A 20065-nucleotide genomic window follows, 5' to 3' on the forward strand; every position below is an offset into this window, starting at 1 on the left:
TCCCACACTCATAGAGTGCAGCCGATGCTGGATGATAGGTTAGAAATACCTACTTCTGAGGCTGGCAAGCGCCACTCTCAACTTAAGTATATTGTTCACCTCATTCCTGAACTTGACCCTGATGCACAGATTCTCCTTCTCCTAAGCTGGCATATCTTACAAGTCTATAAGATAAGAGACCAGCGTTATAGGCCAAGCAATGCTCCCTATGCCCAAAGACTTGACCTTGATTGGGTTGTAGTTGGAGAAGTCTGTCTGCGTGCAGCTCACAAGCTGCACCCAGCATACCGGACTCAACGCATACCAGACTAATGTTCTGGAGAATGGCTGCCACTCTTGGCAGCCCATGTCCCAACCACCGTGTCTTTAAAGAGAAGCTCACAATAAGAACAGGCACAAAGCCTCTCAGCTCTCAAAACCTGCAGTGCTCTCATTTCTCTGACAGCCCACTTCATAATGCTGGTGATCGTTCAATGGGAATTTAGATATGCGAAAGAACAGAGGATGACAACAAGGTCGCCCGTCCATTGAGGACAGACGGTCTATTCAGTTGATGGACAAGAAGATGTTCATTGATGATGTGACAGATGGGTGGCCTCCCTTCCGTTTTGCATGCTAAAGCGACAATCCCAGACAACAGGTGACAAGATCTGACCCACTTCACCAGCCTCTGCCGTACTCTCGAAAGAAAGCCTGAAGCCTGGTGAAATTCGACTTGTGTTTTACTCCAGCATTTTACATCTCAGCACCTCATTGACGATGTGCTGCTGACAGCACCAGACTTAAACAACAGCTTGCTGGAAGTACTGATGCGGTTTAGGTGAGCAGGTAGCCATCACAGCAGAATTTGAACAAATGTTCCATAGCTTCATTGTCAGCGAGGAACAGAGGAACTTCCTTATTTTCCTGTGGTTCAAAGACAATGACCACCAAGGAAGTTGTGGAATACAGGATAAAAGTCCATGTATTTGGCAATTGAGGTTCGCCTCGATATCTAGAACAGTTCGAAAACCCTCAAGCCTACATCGCAGCCTCCCTCTCCACTGCCCAACATACAGAGATCCACATCTTTTCAGACACTTCCATAAAGGCCATTGCAGCTGTGGCATCCCTCAAGGTAATGGATGTTGAAGGAAAATGCCATGTTGGTTTCATCATTGGGAAAGCCTAGTTAGCCCCCGTGTCGGCACATACTGTTCCCGGACTTGATTGAGGTACTGCTGTCCTTGCAGTGGAAATTGCTGAACTGGTTGTGAGTGAGCTGGACTTCAACCCCAACAGTCTGAAGTTCTATACCGGCAGCAAGGTGATGCTGGGGTACATTCATAATGAAACCAGGAGGTTTTATGTGTACGTCAGCAACAGGGTGAACGGATAAGGAAATCCACACATCCTGAACAGTGGCATTATGTCCACACCAATCAGAACAGTGTAGATGTTTCCACCAAGCTAGTGCCTGCAGCTCGACACTCAGACACCAACTGGCTTACCGGTCCAGATTTCCTGGCACATTCTGTTGAGACAGACACAGCTTTGAAAGGTTTTCCACATGGCAATCCTTTGTCAGAGCTATGGCCTCATTCACATTGTTCAGTCCTTTAGGTCTGAGAAGGACAGCAACAAACAAGATTGCAATGGTTGGCATCACTGTTCAAAGGCTCACACAGCTGATATGCTGTCACAAGCACAAGGCTATCATCATCAGATGTGTACAAAAGGAAGCATACCAAGCTGAGATGTCCTGTGTGAAGAAATGGGAAGTCATTCCAAAAGGCAGTTCCCCGAGGAAGCTCAACCCTATCCTTGATGGCAATCGACTCCTAAGAATAGGTGATCGACTCCAACATGCTCCGCTTGAGATAGAGGAGAAACACCCTCTCATCATGTCTGGCTGCAGCCATGTTGCTAATCTACTCATAAACCACTACCATGAGAGAGTTAAACATCAAGGCAGAGGTGTCATTGAGGGAGATATCTGCAAAGAGAGCATCTGGATCGTGGGGGCAAATAAATGCATCTCCAGCAATCTGCGTAAGTGTGTCACATTGAACAGACAGCGGATCAGAAGATGACAGATCTTCCATCTGATCATCTCAGCAACGAACCCCAAACATGGGTCTGGATATGTTCGGCCACTGGAACATCTCCACTCACCCTACCTGAGGAGGTCCCAGCGAACAATAGAAGGTGGGCAGTGCACTTCACATGCCTAAGCGTACATGCTGTGCATATCGAGCTTATACTGTAGAATCACTGGAGACATCAAGCTTTTTTCAATGCTCTACGGTGCTGGGACACATCTGTCCATGGTCAAGGTAATTGGGGCCCATGATCAGAGTGGCTGCATACCTGTTGCTCGTTGGTTGGTCTAATGAGCAACAGGTAAAATGCCCATCCCCACACACAATCAGGATAGGAGCCCTTGTCACGACACATGTCCATCTGCTCCGGGGCTTATTCCACCTAGCCCACTCTCTACAATAACCTATGTTTTTGAAACCCTGTCGTCTGTGTATCTGTGCCGGAGTTCCCTGAAAACGGCACTTGGGTGGTGTGTGGTGGGCGAAACGGCTACACGGATCTGTATTGGAGCAATGGAAACAATTCCAGTAGTTAACAAATACAGACAGAATCCAATTATCAAAGTGTTTTTTCCCTTCATTTATAACTGCTCATAGTGGAATCTTGCTAAAGACTTTATGATTGAGAAACTTAACACCCCCCCCCCCCCCCTCTGTGTCCAGCCACTAGAGGTTCAACAACATCTGATCTTCCTGTTCTCCAGATCATCTGGTCTAGAGGAACTCACACTGGAGGCTGGCGGACTCAGAATGTGTGTGTGTGTGTGTGTGTGTGTGTGTGTGTGTGTGTGTGTGTGTGTGTGTGTGTGTGTGTGTGTGTGTGTGTGTGTGTGTGTGTGTGTGTGTGTGTGTGTGTGTGTGTGTGTGTGTGTGTGTGTGTGTGTGTGTGTGTGTGTGTGTTTTGGCATCTGTATGTATAGTGACATAAGGGTTTTGATTTGGCCATTTTTTTCTGACCACTTTGCATGCAAATTGGGGGGAAAGACCTCCTAAAGGAACTGATTTGGACTTCATATAATTAAAATGAGCAAATCAAGCATCCAAAAGCCTTAGAATCTAATTCAGTATTATTTTACTTTGCTGAACGCGGTGTTAATATGTTCTTGCTTTACAATCCCACTGTAGGGATTTTACAGTCAAAATTGCGGCCGCCCTTGGAGAACATGTTTTCTCTCCTCTGCACTCCATCACTGCACTGCGGGGATGGTCGCTCAGGAGGTAGAGCTGGTCATCTAGTAATCTAAACTTTGCTGGTTCGATCCCAGGCTCCTCCTGCTAGCATGCTGTAGTCTCCTTGAGAAAACCACTTAACCCCCCTTAACCGCAACCCCTAATTGCTCCTGATGGCTGCGTCCATCGGTGTTTGAATATTTGTAAGTCGCTTTGGATAAAAGCGTCTGCTAAATGTAATGAAATGTAATCAACCTCTCTGCCAATCACATTGAGGACAAAGGTGTTGTTTTTGTTTTGTTCTTAACCATTATGCATCTGGGTAGTGTCAGTACACAATGAACAGTTGAGAAAATGCGCTCTCTGAAGGTTAAATGATACCCATTGGTTGACCAAAGGGAACAAATCGATTCAAACCAATAATCGATCCATAATCCATTCCAATAAATATACTGTATATACAGAATTTTTATCATTCGTTCCCTTCATAATCTGAAGCATTTTCACTGGAAATTCTGAGTTTATCTCCACTAGAAGAATTTTTAGCCACTTCAGAAGAAAAATTATGAAGCCAATATATTATCTGTGGATCTATGGATCTTATATATTATGTTTGTGTGTTCCAATCAGGTGTGATAGCTCTAAGCCAAGTGTTAAGAAGTCGGGCTGTGGGTTTAAGATGCCTGTCTCTGTCCAGAGTGTCTATGTCTTTGAGAGGTACACGCGCGCACACACACACACACACACACACACACACACACACACACACACACACACACATATATACACAAACACCCCACACAAACAAGCAACACAGATTGTTCAAAATATGTGTCATATTTTATCTGCCGCTAATAAACTTCTGTGGTTCAATATTTTCCTCAGATTGCTCAGTGCTAGTTTTAGAATGCAGCAAGCTGCCTGCAGAATATGAACCTAAACCCAGGCAACCAGCCCAGTCATATTCCTTAGCACAGTGGTCTTCCACTGAGGTCCGCAACTCCGAGGCCCATTTTTTGAAATGTCAAAATAATTTATGTGTAAAATGTAAAATGTATTTTTGACAAAAAAATGATATTGAGTAAACCCCACCCATTAACCAAGTATAATGGCTACGTTTTTTTAAATCTCAGTAATCAGCTGAAAGGGAGCCGATTTGCAGCTTCTGATGTTATGGTGCATTCAAAACCCTATGATTTCTAAGTAATGTTCACAAACCTCAGAAACGTCAGCAACATACTGTCTCTGACAGAAATAACTGCTGCATGGCTGAACTTTAATAAAAACAGATGGTAAATCGTTTGTATTATTGCATTGATATTAAACAGCATATAAAATCCTATTTCAGATTTGTGAAAACTTGATTTTATTTGGGAAAACAGAGAAAAGGGGTATTTCACTGCACACAGGCCAGTCAGACTTGTCTACTAACGGAACTAAACAAATTAATAAAAAAATAAAAATCTTAAATAAAAACACACAGGAACCGTAAGCATCATTACTGAGTATATAAATAGGTTAATAAGGCTTAATAAGGCTACATTTTATTTAATAAAATCGATGGGGTCCATGCTCTGTTTCTCTATACCACGTTCCAAATTATCATGCAAATTATATTTTTCTCTGATTTTCCTAAATAGTCGATGCAAATGACAGTCAGTATAATTTTCAAGTCATCAATCGTTAGGGTATAATTCTAATGTTATTGAACAAACCTCCCAATGATAACAGTATTTTTTTCAAAAATAAAAAACTCAAAATGCACTGTTCCAAATTATTATGCACAACAGAGTTTCAAAACAATTTATAGGTTGTAAAGAACTGAAAATGGTCATTTGTAGAATTTGCAGCATTAGGAGGTTATATTTACTGAAATCAAAAGCTATTTCAGTCAAAAACATCTAACCAGGCCAAGTTACATGTTAACACAGGAGCCTCCTTGATATCACCTCACAATTCTTGCATCCATTGAACTTGTGAGTTTTTGGAGGGTTTCTGCTTGAATTTCTATGCAGGATTTCAGAATAGCCTCCCAGAGCTGCTGTTTTGATGTGAACTGCCTCCCACCCTCATAGGTCTTTTGCTTGAGGATGCTCCAAAGGTTCATAGCAGCCAATGACACAGAGGTATTCTTTGCAGCATGAGATGGTGCATTGTCATACATGAAGATGATTTTGCTACGGAAGACACAGTTCTTCTTTTTGTACCATGGAAGAAAGTGGTCAGTCAGAAACTCTATATACTTTGCCAAGGTCATTTAACACCTTCAGGGACCCTAAAGGGGCCTACCAGCTCTCTCCCAATGATTCCGGCCCAAAACATGACTCCACCACCTCCTTGCTGACGTCACAGCCTTGTTGGGACATGGTGGCCATCCACCAACCATCGACTACACAATCCATCTGGACCATCCAGGGTTGCATGGCTCTCATCAGTAAACAAGACTGTTTGAAAATTAGTCTTAATGTATTTCTGGGCCCACTGCAATCGTTTCTGCTTGTGAGCATTGGTTAGGTGTGGCTGAATAGTAGGTTTATGCACAACTGCAAGCCTCTGGAGGATCCTACACCTTGAGGTTCGCGGGACTCCAGAGGCACCAGCAGCTTCAAATACCTGTTTGCTGCTTTGTAATGGCATTTTAGCAGCTGCTCTCTTAATCCAATGAATTTGTCTGGCAGAAACCTTCCTCATTATGCCTTTATCTGCACGAACCCGTCTGTGCTCTGAATCAGCCACAAATCTCTTCACAGGACGATGATCATGCTTAAGTTTTTGTGAAATATCTAATGTTTTCATACCTTGTCCAAGGCATTGCACTATTTGACATTTTTGGCAGCGGAGAGATCCTTTTTCTTTCCCATATTGCTTGAAACCTGTGGCCTGCTTAATAATGTGGAACGTCCTTTTTCTTTTCCTTTAATTGGGCTCACCTGGCAAACTAATTATCACAGGTGTCTGAGATTAATTTTAGTGATCCAAAGAGCCCTGAGACACAATACCATCCATGAGTTTAGTTGAAAAAACAATAATTTGATGTTTATAACACTTAAATCCAATTTGCATAATAATTTGGAACGCGGTGTATACACCAAGGGCTCCTTGGGCTGTAAAAGGTTGAAGATCTTTGCCTTTGCACTCAAATACCGTACAGCAGGAACATTAAAAGGCAAAAAAGGATGATGAAACTTCCTCGACTGGTTATTAATATTTTTCAAGAGTGGAAAATTACATAGTTATTATTAAAAGCACACGGAGAACGTTGTAAACATTTCAAAACGGTTCCAGGGTCAGTTTAGTACATAGATGAATTTAGTGCTCAAAGTATCGATGATTATAGTTTTATCATGTCTGTCTGTCTGTCTGTCTGTCTGTCTTTCTTTCTTTACATCCATACATTTTCAGGTCTGTGCATCCTGTCACAGGCTTTGCGTGCCAATCAGCTGTTCTCTACCTCCCTGAGACACCAGGATCTTTCTGGAAATCCTGGCAGCCTGGCCACAGAGGAGGCCACGGTAACACTCTATCAGGAATCAGCCAATGAGAATAAAATGAAAAGCTGTAGTAAAAAAATGAAAAAAAATATCTGTGAAGCTTAAAACTTGCCTGTAGATTTGTGGATTATGCTCCAAATAAGATAAAGTAAGCACTGCACTCTTTTTCCTGACATGAAAGTCTGGATTTTTTTATTTTTTTAGGTGAATGACATTTTCATTGAAGCTTTTTACAAATTTTAATTTCCTTTTCCTCAATCACATCTGATCTTGCTGTGCCATTTAGACCTCAATCACACTGACTGCCCACTGGACACAGTAAGTCCGCTGTTTGGGATGAATGCATGCATTTCATGTCACTATTTTTGTTTTCCGAAATTATTCAGCATATTTTGCGACTGTATTCAATTTAAAGACACAGTCAGTATATAGAAACGACACTGACAGAGCCAAACGTGATTGTGTTGTTGTTTGTGTCCCTGTCTGTGGGAGGTTGTCCCAAACATTCCTATCTCAACTTGGCCAAGAACCCTTTAATCCACAGGTAAGTTTGAAACAAGACCTGTATTTATTGTTTGTTTTCAAAAGCCGGAATATTCAGCCCTATTTGATTTTTTCCTTGTCTTGTCTTGTCTTGTCTGACTTTTCCTGTTACGACCGGAGCTAGGAGGGACCCAAACACACAACACAGAGAGGCAGACAAAGGATGTTTATTAGACCACACGGTGAAGATGGCCGGGGGGACCCGGTCAGGTAGGGATGGAGCAGGGCAGGGATGATGATGACCGGGAAGGAGGGGTCCAGGATCCGGGTGGAGAGACAGGGAACCGGGCTGGATGGAGAGGGATGGACAGACTTGGTTGATGAAAGGAGACAAGCAGGGTAGGGGAAGATGAAACAAGGAGACAAAAACTAGGAACAGGAGCTAGAAGCTAGGAACTAGGAACTAGGCCAGTAGCAGTACAACTTGGGTAAGCTAGTTGACGGTCTGGCAATGAGTGACTGGGGAGCTGGAGAATAAATACTGTGTGGGTGATGAAGGTAATTGATCCCAGGTGTGTGAAATTCGCTTAAAGGAGGAGCCGCGGATGGGTCAAGATTGGCCTCTAGTGGTGCTGGGATGCCGTGGGCCTAACAGTACCCCCCCCTCTACGGACATCTGGAACCAGAAGGGCGAGTGCGGATGAAATCCTGGATGAGGGAGGCATCCAGGATCTGTTTCCGGGGCACCCAGGAGCGGTCCTCCGGACCGTACCCCCCCCCAGTCCACGAAGTACTGAAGGCCCCTCCCCCGGCGCCGCACGTCCAGCAGGTGCCGCACTGTGTAGGCCGGGTGATCGTTGATGGTGTGGGGGGGTGGTGGGGCCTTGGAGGGGAGGGAGAGGGGGCTGGAGACCACTGGCTTAAGCAGGGACACATGATACATTTACATTTACATTTAGTCATTTGGCAGACGCTTTTATCCAAAGCGACTTACAAGGGAGAATAACATTCAGCTACATTGCGACAGAGATTAGTGTAACAACAACATTGGTGTAACAATAAATACTGCAAGGTGGTGCAAAGTAATTGTAGATTAGGACAGGAGGTACTCACTGAAGAGCTGGGTCTTCAGGTGCTTCTTAAAGACAGAGAGGGAGGTCCCCGCTCTGGTCATTTTTGGCAGCTCGTTCCACCAACGTGGAACTACAAATGAGAATAACCTGGATTGCTGTGGCTGTATGGCCGGCAGAGCCAGGCGACGCTCATTTGACGAGCGCAGCATCCGGGGGGCAACATGTGCTCTTACAAGAGCATTTAAGTAGGCGGGAGCATTCCCAACAATCACTCTGTAGGCCAGCATAAGAGACTTGAACTTGATGCGGGCGGCTACAGGTAACCAGTGGAGCTCGATGAGCAGCGGAGTGACATGTGCCCTCTTTGGCTGGTTGAACACCAGTCGCGCCGCCACATTCTGTATCATCTGAAGTGGCTTCACCGCACAGGCCGGCAAGCCTGTTAAGAGGGCATTGCAGTAGTCGAGACGGGACATCACCAAGGTTTGTACCAGCAGTTGAGTGGCATATTGGGTCAGGTACGGCCTGACTTTTCGGATGTTGAGTAGTGCGAAGCGGCAGGACCGGGAGACTGCGGCAACATGGTCCGAGAATGTCAGTTGGTCATTACTAATGACACCAAGATTCCTTGCAGCCTTGGTAGGAACAAGAGATAGAGAGTCGATTTTAATATCAATGTCGTGATAAATACCTTGTTTGGCCGGGAAGACCAGCAGTTCCGTTTTCGCCAGATTTAGTTGAAGATGATAATCCTTCATCCATGTGGATATGTCAGTGAGACAATCCGAGATCCGCGTCGAGATAGTAGGGTCGTCTGGCGGGAAGGACAGATAGAGTTGAGTATCATCCGCATAGCAGTGATATGAAAAGCCATGTGAGCGGATGATCGGGCCCAGTGAGGTGGTGTATATGGCAAAGAGGAGGGGTCCTAGCACCGAGCCTTGGGGCACCCCTGTGGTGAGGTTGTGAGGCACAGACAGCTGGCCTCGCCATGTCACACTGAACGAGCGCCCAGTAAGGTAAGATTCGAACCAGGAAAGTGCACTGCCCGTTATGCCCATGCTTGAGAGTATGGACAGGAGTATGCAATGATTGACAGTGTCAAAAGCAGCTGATAAGTCTAGCAGAATGAGAACCGAGGATTTGGCAGCAGCTCTAGCAGTTTTTAAGGCCTCTGTCACAGACAACAGGGCTGTTTCAGTGGAGTGACCACTTTTGAAGCCAGATTGAAGTGTATCAAGAAGGTTGTTTCTTGACAGGTACTCTGTAACCTGTCTAGAGACCGCCCTCTCTACGGTTTTGGAAAGGAATGGGAGGAGAGAGACCGGCCGATAGTTTCCTACTTGATTGGGATCGAGTGAGGGTTTTTTGAGCAGTGGTGCGACCCGAGCCGCTTTGAAAGCGGAAGGGAAAGTGCCGGAAGTTAGGGAAGAATTAATCACATGTGTGATTGCCGGGGTGATAGTCGGTGATATGGCTTGAAGGAGGTTGGATGGGATCGGATCTAGCGGACAGGTAGTAGGACGGCTACATGTTAGTAGTTTAGACACCTCACTTTCAGCGAGGGGGGTGAAACCAGGGAACGATGAGCCTAGGGCTGGAGAAGACAGGTTGTGAGTAAGTTGTTTAGTGAATTGGCTGCTGATGGCTGCCACTTTGTTAGTAAAAAAGGAGGCAAGGCAGTCGGCAGTGAGGTTAGTAGCTGGGGGAGGTGGTGGAGGGTAAAGCAGAGACTTGAAGGTGGCGAATAACTTACGTGTGTCTGTGGCACCGTTGATCCTATCGTTGAAGAAGGCCTTCTTAGCAGCAGTGATGCTGGAGGAGAAGGAGGACAGCAGTGTCTGGTAGCTAGCCAGATCCTCAGTTGTTTTGGATTTGTGCCATTTCCTCTCGGCTGCTCTGAGGTCGGTGCGCGTTGGGTGTCAGTCAGCCAAGGGTGCGACTGGGTTGAACGAGCAGGTCTGGTGGATAGTGGACACAGGCTATCCAGACATGAGCTCAAGGTGGAGCAGAGGGAGTCAGTGGCATCATTAACCTGCAGAGAGGAGAAAGTGCCGTGGGGTGGAAGAGAAGAGGAGAGCACAGAGGAGAAGTGGGTGGGAGACAAGTTGCGGAGATTGCTGCGGATAGTAACCATGGGTGGGGAGGTGGGGGGTTGTTTTGGTAGCTGGACATTGAAGTGGATGAAGAAGTGGTCAGAGAGATGAAGAGGAGTGACCCATAGGTTGTCGGTGGTACAGCTCCGAGCAAGAATGAGATCAAGCTCTTTGCCAGCCTTGTGAGTCGGTGGAGTCGGGATCTGTCTTAGGTCGAACGAGCGAACCAAAGACAGGAAGTCAGCCGAGCTCGCACTGTCCAAGTGGATGTTCATGTCTCCGAGGACGAGCATGGGACACTCGTGCTCAGGGATTGATGACAGCAGGGTGTCAAGCTCATGTAGGAAGTCACCTAGTTGTCCTGGTGGACGGTAGATGACGACCACATAGGCTTTCACCGGAGCAGTCACCAAGACGGCGTGATATTCAAAGGAGGCAAAGTTGTTTAAAGGCAGCAGTGGATTAAATTTCCATGTGTTGGAAATTAGCAGGCCAGTCCCACCACCACGGCCAGATGGTCTGGATGTGTGGGAGAATGAGTAGTTAGTGGAGAGTGCAGCCGGGGTTGCGCTATCTTCCGGTTTAATCCATGTCTCAGTGAGAGCAAGGAGCTCTAAGGAGAGTTGGTTGGCATTACCAGAAATGAAGTCTGCCTTGTTAACTGCAGATCGACAATTCCACAAGCCAACAGAGAAGGAGGTCTTTGCAGAAGATGTTTGCTGCAGGGACCTGAGGTTACCCGGATTGCATCGGCGTATGGTATAACGAGGCTTTCTGGGTGACCTTGAAGTTGGAGGGATGCGGTAGTAGCACATTTTGTATGGAGTGAGAGAAAGAAGGCAGGTTTGCCTTGTTCGGTGTCCTTGCTTCGGTTGACGTGCAGAGGTAGACGTGCGTCTTTACACAGAGCGACTACAAATGGGCCAACGCTTGAAGCTAACGCTTCAAGGGCAGGACCATAAATAGGTGATAGAATACAGCTGCTCGTGTGATTAGGGTTGCACCTGGCTAAGAGCACGCCCACATAAGAGAGGACTTACCTGAATAGGGGGTGTGTCTGCAACACAAGCTTGTTGGCAGATCAGCAAATAGCAGTGAAATGTACAGAGTCAATCCAGTAGTCCAAGTTGCAATATTACAATACGAGCAGTGATACACTACACAGCAACCTCAGCACTAGAGCTCGGCTCGACGATGATAGGTTGGGTGGACACGGAGGGAGGGAGGCGGAGATGAACGGCACAGGGGTTGATGATGGATACAATGGGGAAGGGGCCAACATACTGGGGAGCGAGTTTTCGGAAGTCCACCTTGAGGGGCAAGTCCTTGGCGGAGAGCCATACCATTTGTCCGGGGACGTACGTGGGTGTGGGCCTACGGTGCCGTTTCGCCCGACGCTGGGACCCACCAGATGCCTGGAGTAGGGCAGAGTGGGCCCTCTTCCATGTCCTCCGGCAGCGACGGATGTGGGCTTGGAGCCCAGAGAGCAGTGGAAGGGCGACAGGAGGCGACAGGAGGCATTGACCATGGTGTTGTGGGCGTATTCAGTCCACGGCAGCTGGTCGCTCTAGGAGGAGGGGTTGGTGGTTGTCAGGCAGTGGAACATGGCCTCCACCTCCTGGTTTGCCCGCTCCGTCTGGCCCTTGGTCTGGGGGTGGAAGCCGGAGGAGAGACTGACCTGTGCCCCCAGGGCCGAGCAGAAGGCGCTCCAGACCTGGGAGATGAACTGGGGACCTCTGTTCGACACCACGTCTGCGGGGATGCTGTGGTGGCAGAACACCTCAGCCACAAGCAGGTCTGCGGTCTCCCTTGAGGGGCGAATGATCCCGGCGGAAAGAGAGTCGCGGATGTAGGCCTCCATGGACTCCTGTTCGGGCCGGGAGAGGTTATACAGGCGACTGCAGGGGAGGGGGGCGCCTGGCAGGAGGTTGATTGCGCAGTTGTAGGGGCGATGAGGTGGTATGGACAGCATGCCCTGCTTGCTGAAAACATGGGCCAGGTCAAGATATTGCGATGGAACATAGGACAGGTCGGGGCTCTCGGTCACCGCCGGCAGTGCATCCGGCCGCGGGGTAGAGGCCGAGCGGAGGCAGTGGGCGTGGCAGTGCGTGCTTCAGGCGCTCACGCTACCCGAGCGCCATTCCATCTGGGGGTTGTGGGTCCGGAGCCAGGGGTATCCCAGAACCAGGGGGTTCGGCGATCCGGTTAGGGGAAGATGACACAAGGAGTCATAAACTAGGAACAGGAGCTAGGAACTAGGAACTAGGAACCAGGCCAGTAGCAGTACAACTTGGGTAAACTAGTTGACGGTCTGGCAATGAGTGACTGCGGAGCTGGAGAATAAATACTGTGTGGGTGATGAAGGTAATTGATCCCAGTTGTGTGAAATTGGCCTAGTGCTGGAAGGCCGTGGGCCTAACATTTCCCCTTATACTTATTACTATCATGGTTGTTGCTGTCATTATTATTGTTATAATAATAGTAATTATAATAAGGATAATCATAACGTTGTTGTTATTATCATTAACATTGTTTAATTTTAATTTACTTAAATGAAATTGTAATGCACACACACAAAGACACACATAAAAAAACAAACAAAAACAAGACACTTTATGGGTCCCTCAGTTAAAATGTCTGTTCAACTTTTTACGTGCTTTATATATTTATTTGAAATCAAAATAAAAAACAACAACCATATGAACCACTCTCAATGCACATTATAACAGATGTTCTTCAGGGAGAAGGCTTGGACCGAATATCTTTCATGTGTAAAACGATACAATTTTCCTTTTACAAAAGAGTCACATTTACAATGGTGTGTGTGTGTGTGTGTGTGTGTGCGTGCGCGTGAGCGTATTAAGGAAGAGTGTCCGAGAATTCTTTAGTCAGTGCCAGGAGCTTAAATATGTGGGACTCTCCGCTACCAAAGTACCTCGGCAAGCTCTCACGTGCATAACATGAGCCAAGACATAATACGATATTTTGTTCTGAAATTAAACTCATTTTTAAGTTTGTCCTAATTTTTTGAGGGTCTATAATATTCATTTGTTAGAAGTTGTTTTTATTAATTTTATAATAATGATCATAATTTTAAAATGATTTAATGTTGTAAGGATTTTTCTGTCTGGAACAGGCCAATGATTTTGAATGATTTTGGGGTGTCAAACCACAGGCCAGGGGGCCACATCTGGCCCACGAGACAACTAAATGCGGCCCGCCCGTGCGGCCCGTGTTTATGATATATTGTTAAATCTGGCCCGCTAATTAATGAAAAAAATCACAATGTTTAATTAATCCACACAATATATTGTAATGTTTTCACATTATAAAACAGAATGAAATTGAATTCCATTACTTACATTTACATTACTGTGATGCAGTCTCTAAGACAGCATTAAACAATATCATGAGTACCAAAATTCCAGATGATATATTTTCTTATATCATCGTTATTGATGTTGTATCTCTCAGCCCTTATTATAAGGCAATTCAGCAATGCAAGGATTTGCCAAGAAAATATCATTTTATGTCTGCGACCTCTATGGGATCCATGGAGGTACTGCAGGGGGTCCGCCAATCTTTTTAAATGTCAAAATATATTTTGTGAAAAATGTAAATAAATTAAAAATATAATTAAAAAAAATAATATTGGGTAAACTCCAACCATTAACAGTAGAACAGCTGTGTTGTTTTATTCCAGTATTCAACTGAAATCCGCTGATATCCAGCAGCTTCCGACATTATTGTGCGTTCAAAAACCTCTGAATTTTCATTATTCCATTAATTAAATTTCAGTGTCTTTGACAGACATAAGTGGTGCATGGCTAAACTTCAATGAATACACATGGTAGATGGTTTGTATTATTGTATTGATTTTAAATGCATGTAAAACCCTATTTCGGATTCGTGAAAACATAGAAAAGGAGGACTTTTCCGTGTTTTCAATACCCGCCATTTATACCAGTTCTGGATAAAAAACTACAGTACTTATAGTCGTGAAACGTGTACTACATTGTAATAAAAAGCCTGAACAGCATTTCAAACCCTATTTCAGATTTGTGAAACCTGTATATTATTTGTGGAAAAAAAGAAACATTGATTTTACTGTATTTTTTTCCCACACAGACCAGTCACTAAACTAACGGAAAGAAATAAAAGTCTAAAATTAAAACACAGGAACAGTACGCATCGTAACTGAGTATATACAAAGGTTAATAAGACATTATAAATATGTCATAGGCTAGGCTTAAAAAGGAACACAACATTTGATGTAATAAAATCTAGAGGGTGGCAGCACTGTTTTTCTTGAAGACCCCTTCTATAATGGGACTCCAAAATGGTCCTTGCTCTCTTGCTCCCACACATGGTCCCTTTTTCCAAGGAATTCATAATTGTTATGGACATATGCAAAACCATGTGACATATCAAGCCTATATGTGCAGGTTAGTTTTGTTTTTGACAGAGATATAGACCGTTCATATACATTATCAGATTGTATAGTTAATATATGTATATGAGGGTCATGCAATATTTTTGCATGTAATACCAACTGTATAAAACGGTATATAATTGTAGAGATGATCATTGAACATGTGTAACGTGATTTCAATTCAACATATTAATTTATTTCAAATACAGGTTAGTGTTTCAAGGTCTGGCAACCAAAGCTCATCTGTTTGGGTTGGAACTGGACCTCAGTAGCTGAGGTAGACACACACACACACACACACACACACACACATACACACACACACACACACACACACACACACACACACACACACACACACACACACACACACACTCACATTTGATTACAAACATTTAGATTGAATTGTAAAGCCGCGCAAAGAACACAAAACAATAAAAAATAAGTAATATGCCTGTTAACATGCAAACAGTGTCTGTGTGTGTGTTTGTGTGTGTGTTTGTATAGTTTTTTCCTGGCATTACATTTTCAGTAAGTAATGTTTCCATGAAATATGAAAAACGTTTTGGTATTTCGGTGTGTAGTTACCATTGCACGGCTTCTATTTTTTCTACGCCTTGCTGGATATTGAGCGCATCACTTAGTCGCACTTTTCAATGTTTTCAAGGGATGCGCTGACGACATTTTAAAGATATTTAAAAAAAATGTTTTCATTAATCCGGCAAAGTAATGTGGACCACAGATTTAAAATATCAATCTAACAGATCTTCTGACTTCTACCAGATAAGAAGCTATATAAATACACACGTAAATCAATAGTTTGGTGACATCGAAAGACTACAGAGTGACCGAGTCCACGCTGCACACTGGACATGATCCAACTGGACATTCTCAATCGGAATCTGTACATTTAAATAATAATATGTAATAAATAATATGATGATGTCATAAAGTGTCTTCCTGTAAATCGTTCATTTTAGAATGAGACATATCAGTTAACCATGACTAACTGAATATTTTGGGTCAAATTAGTTAGTTTTTTTCACTCCATATGTGGATCCACTCGGATGAAATTTAAACCACGAGAACCCCGTGACATAATGGTTTAAACGATACCTCAACGGTGTTTGTAGCTTATTCTGAAGTATGTGTTCCAGATAGTTTTAGCCGCCATTTTTTCGGCGTCAGATGTTCAAGTTCAAGTTCAATAAATTATTTGTCAAATACATATACATACGGTCATACATATATGCAGTAAAATGTCATGATACCCGGTGATTATGCACAATAAGCTCTATAAGCTCTAGAAATACCAAAAAATACCAAAATGTGTGGCAGCCGCAAGGGGCGGCGCCACAATCCTGATTCCAGGTTCTATAGTTAAATAATAGAATTAATATACTGTGTTGTATTAAATAAACATAAAGTGCAACAACAAAAATATATCTTTCACCATCCTTATGCGTTGCATAATTTCAGTCATTCACAAAACGGCAAATGTACTGGCTCGTCTGTGTTAAAATTGCTCAAAATTTGGTCGGTTTTTTCGTTAATATCTGCTCCGTATGTTGATCGATTTGGATGAAACTCCAACCACAAGGTCTTTGTGACAGCGCAGTAAAAAAACAAAAACGTAAACCATGTGTTGTGCCAAAGTGGGTGTTCCAGATAGTTTTAGGTTTCAAAATTCAGAGAATGTTTTCTCAAACAATTACAATTAGGGTTATACAATTTTAAATGTATATATAATTATGGCTCTGTAGGCTGGATCCTGAATAAATATAGCTGCAGGCAGCAATACACATTGTCCAGCCAATTGTGTTAGATGCTTATTGCAGTTCTCCGGATTCTGTGCAATATAGCACGAATTACATTTACATTTACATTTAGTCATTTAGCTGACGCTTTTATACAAAGCGACTTACAGGGGAGAATAACATTCAAGCTACATTGCAATAGAAACATTAGTGTAACAATAAATACTGCTAAGTAGTGCTAAGTAATTGTAAGTTAGGAGAGGAGGTACTCTCTGAAGAGCTGAGTCTTCAAGTGCTTCTTAAAGACCGAGAGGGAGGCCCCTGCTCTGGTGGTTTTTGGCAGCTCGTTCCACCAACGTGGAACTACAACCACGGCCGTACAACCACGGCTCTGCCGGCCGTGGTTGTACGGCCGGGAAAGCCAGGCGACGCTCATTTGATGAGCGCAGCATCCGGGGGGGGGGGGGGGGGGGGGGGGTAACATGTGCTCTTACAAGAGCATTTAAGTAAGTGGGAGCATTCCCAACAATTATTTAGAATTACAAGTTACGTGGATTTATACAGCATTGGTTCATAATGTGACTGTGTATTACAATACAATGTAATGCCAATGTTCTTCAATTTCCAGTGAGTTTGTAAAGTTGTATCAATATTTCCTGATACAAATGTAGATCGGTGTGAATCAAACTTGGACGACAAAACGTATAAAACGTTCCCAAAATATTTTGCTTCATTGGCTTTGTGGTATCTTGGTATTTTGCCGTCAGGTAACAGAGACCAACTCCTGGTTTGTTCACCTTTTATTAACCGTCTTCAGCAACATGTGGCGCGGCCGTAACATGCCAGGCTGGCTATCAGTACAACAACTGACAGAGAGAGCGAAGGAGCATTCACTTAAGATAGAGTCCTTCTACTGGCCAAGTCATATAACTGCACTCTATCACAGGCTTTATCTCACAATAATCATACAGGGTTGTTCCCTTCTGCTGGTGCTCCAGACAAAATGTCATCCAAGTCCTGGTCTAATACTTCCTGTACAAATTGCTTCGACATCCGACTGTTTTAACATACGACCGTTCTTATAGAACCAATTACAGTCGTAAGTCGAGGTACCACTGTAGTGGCATGTGAGTCAAGCAGGACCAGCTGAATACTTGGGGTTTGGGTTCAATTCTCTCTGGTTCAATTTGTTCAGTTTTTCACTAGTATCTGCTCCGTATGTGGATCGATTTGGATGAAACTTCAACCACGAGATGTTTGTGACATAACGGTTCAAACAAGACTCAAACTGTGTTCTTTGCTTCTGCCGTTATTCTGTTTCAAATAGTTTTCCATTTCAGCGCAGAACTTTATTTTTATAGCACCTTTCATACAAGATTTGCAGCACAACAGACAGACATTTTGGAATTAATAATTTTTGGTAATTCATGATTTCAAGTGAATGAATAGTACATTTGAGGAGAAAAACAAAAAGCAAATATATACATTAAAATAAAAGATTAAAACAATTGTAAGAAGAATACTAGTCATACTAGTTAAATGTCAAAGTAAACATATATGTTTTCACTAGACCACAATATATTAAAAAGATAAATTGAAAAAAATCATAATTTGGCAAAAACATCTCTCTCTCAATCTGTGCGTCTTCATGCAGGTTTTGAGAGTGACATGGTGACCCTGGTTCATTCTCTGGGTCGATGCCACTCCCTCCGACAACTGGCGCTGGGCGGGAACTTTCCAAGGAAGTCGAGGTCCGAGGAATGTCAACTATTAGTACTAGTATTAGTAGTAGTAATTAAACTAGTATGTTTTTCATCATTGGTTGTAGTAGTAATGGTTATACAGCTTAGTAACTAATAGACACTATGCTGCTACTAATAGAAGTATTAGTAGATATAATAGTAATTGTTGTAGTAGTAATTGTTCTCTCTCTCTCTCTCTCTCTCTCTGTCTCTGTCTCCATTAGAGCTCTTATTGACATCATCCAGCGCATAGTTCAGCTCATTCAGGATGAGGAGTGTGTGAGTGACACCTTTGGGTTTCCACAGTATCAAAACAGGTTGTAAAGGTTGGATGATGGAGGGGAACGTAGGAAGTAAAATTGGCCAGAGGTGTGGCCTTGACTGGAAAACCAATTCATTGTAAATCCATGCAACCTGATCATAGTTGTGTCCGCTGTCACAGAGTTTAGCAAGCGAGGAATGAAGATCCACCCAGACTTTTCGTAAAACACCAATGGCTTTTCATGTCACTTTTTGAAATAATTTGAAAGGTGGTACAAGGACAGTCTCACAATTTTTTTCTTGAACATTTTTTAAACCCTAAGCGAGATATGTAGAAGGTGCCCCCCCTTAGGCCCCTCAGCGTGCACATGCCACAAAATTCATTACAGCTGCACGCCACCCTCCCATGCACACTGCATACCTCACCACCCAAACCGTACGCAACTTGCCTTCAGATGCTGCTACCTCACACCCACCTGGGGCGTCTAGTTCATTTGTGGGTTTTGTTGTGTTGGGGGAAGTGTCCAGAAATGACAGTAATTGGCCTATAGTAGGTGTTTAGGGGGTGGGTTCTGAGTTGTTCTGTGTGGGATTGTTAGGATGCGGAGGGAGAGCAGTGAGGGATGCAGAGGCGAGCCCTTGTTGCTAGTTCTAGCATGAAACAGCATGATAAAGAGAACATTTCTATAAAAGGGACATGGCACTGCTTGTTGTTTTCTGACTGGACAGCTCCTGCGGTGGTTGTGAGTTGCTCGGCAGGGAATAAACCAGGCTTCGGCTATCCAAGGAACTATGGCCTGTGTCTCATTCATGTAGTCCTGTGTGGTTATACCGCCAAACGTCACAATATTTTATGTTGTATCAGCCCAATTGTCAAGCAGCCGGGCAGGGGTTTTGGGGCGTCCCAAAACTATACTATTAAAATTAGTATTCTAAAAAATATATATTTTTCCAATAATTAATTTGATTTCTCTGTTATTGGCCTAGCGCCCCCTATGGATGATTGGCGCCCTAGGCGACTGCCTGTACGGCCAATGCTCAGGGCCCTGGCTGGCCCTGAGCTCATGGTCAACTGAAGTATGTGTGATAAATAATGTGTCCCGAACTCTATAGGTACATTGTTTTGAACACTTCCTCAAAGACGGTTGTATCGTAGACCATGTTTTGACTTTTCAACACAAAGACCATTTTTATTTAGATTTTTTTCACAGTGTATATTATCGCACAGCTACAGATGGAGGGACCAAAGCATATTGATTGGGGAACCCCCAGAACATTACAACTCTGTATAAGTAATTCTCCAACTCGATCTCTGAGGACCATTCAAAATTCAGAACATTCAGAATTCTCCAAATTCTCCAGTACGAGTCAAAACTACTTCTGCATTTTCGATACGGACACAGAAAATGAAAAAAGTTGTTATGAGTGATGCATTACATCTTTGATATGTTTGCCTTGTCTCCACGCGTTTGTTCATCT

At 43.9% G+C, this 20065-nt stretch overlaps 1 protein-coding gene across 1 annotated transcript in view; it reads left to right on the forward strand.

Annotated features, from left to right (window-relative positions):
* Positions 1 to 20065, forward strand: part of carmil2 (capping protein regulator and myosin 1 linker 2) — a gene marked incomplete at its 5' end in the record, with an annotated part of 72405 nt that overhangs the window by 6704 nt on the left and 45636 nt on the right. The window contains 4 exon segments of the mRNA XM_080002336.1: positions 6674 to 6763; positions 11806 to 11860; positions 18238 to 18334; positions 18550 to 18604. Of these exon segments, the coding sequence (XP_079858462.1) occupies positions 6674 to 6763; positions 11806 to 11860; positions 18238 to 18334; positions 18550 to 18604 (297 nt within the window).

The sequence above is a fragment of the Zeus faber genome (genome assembly GCF_960531495.2).
Source record: "Zeus faber genome assembly, chromosome: 6".
Taxonomy (NCBI): Eukaryota; Metazoa; Chordata; class Actinopteri; order Zeiformes; family Zeidae; genus Zeus; species Zeus faber.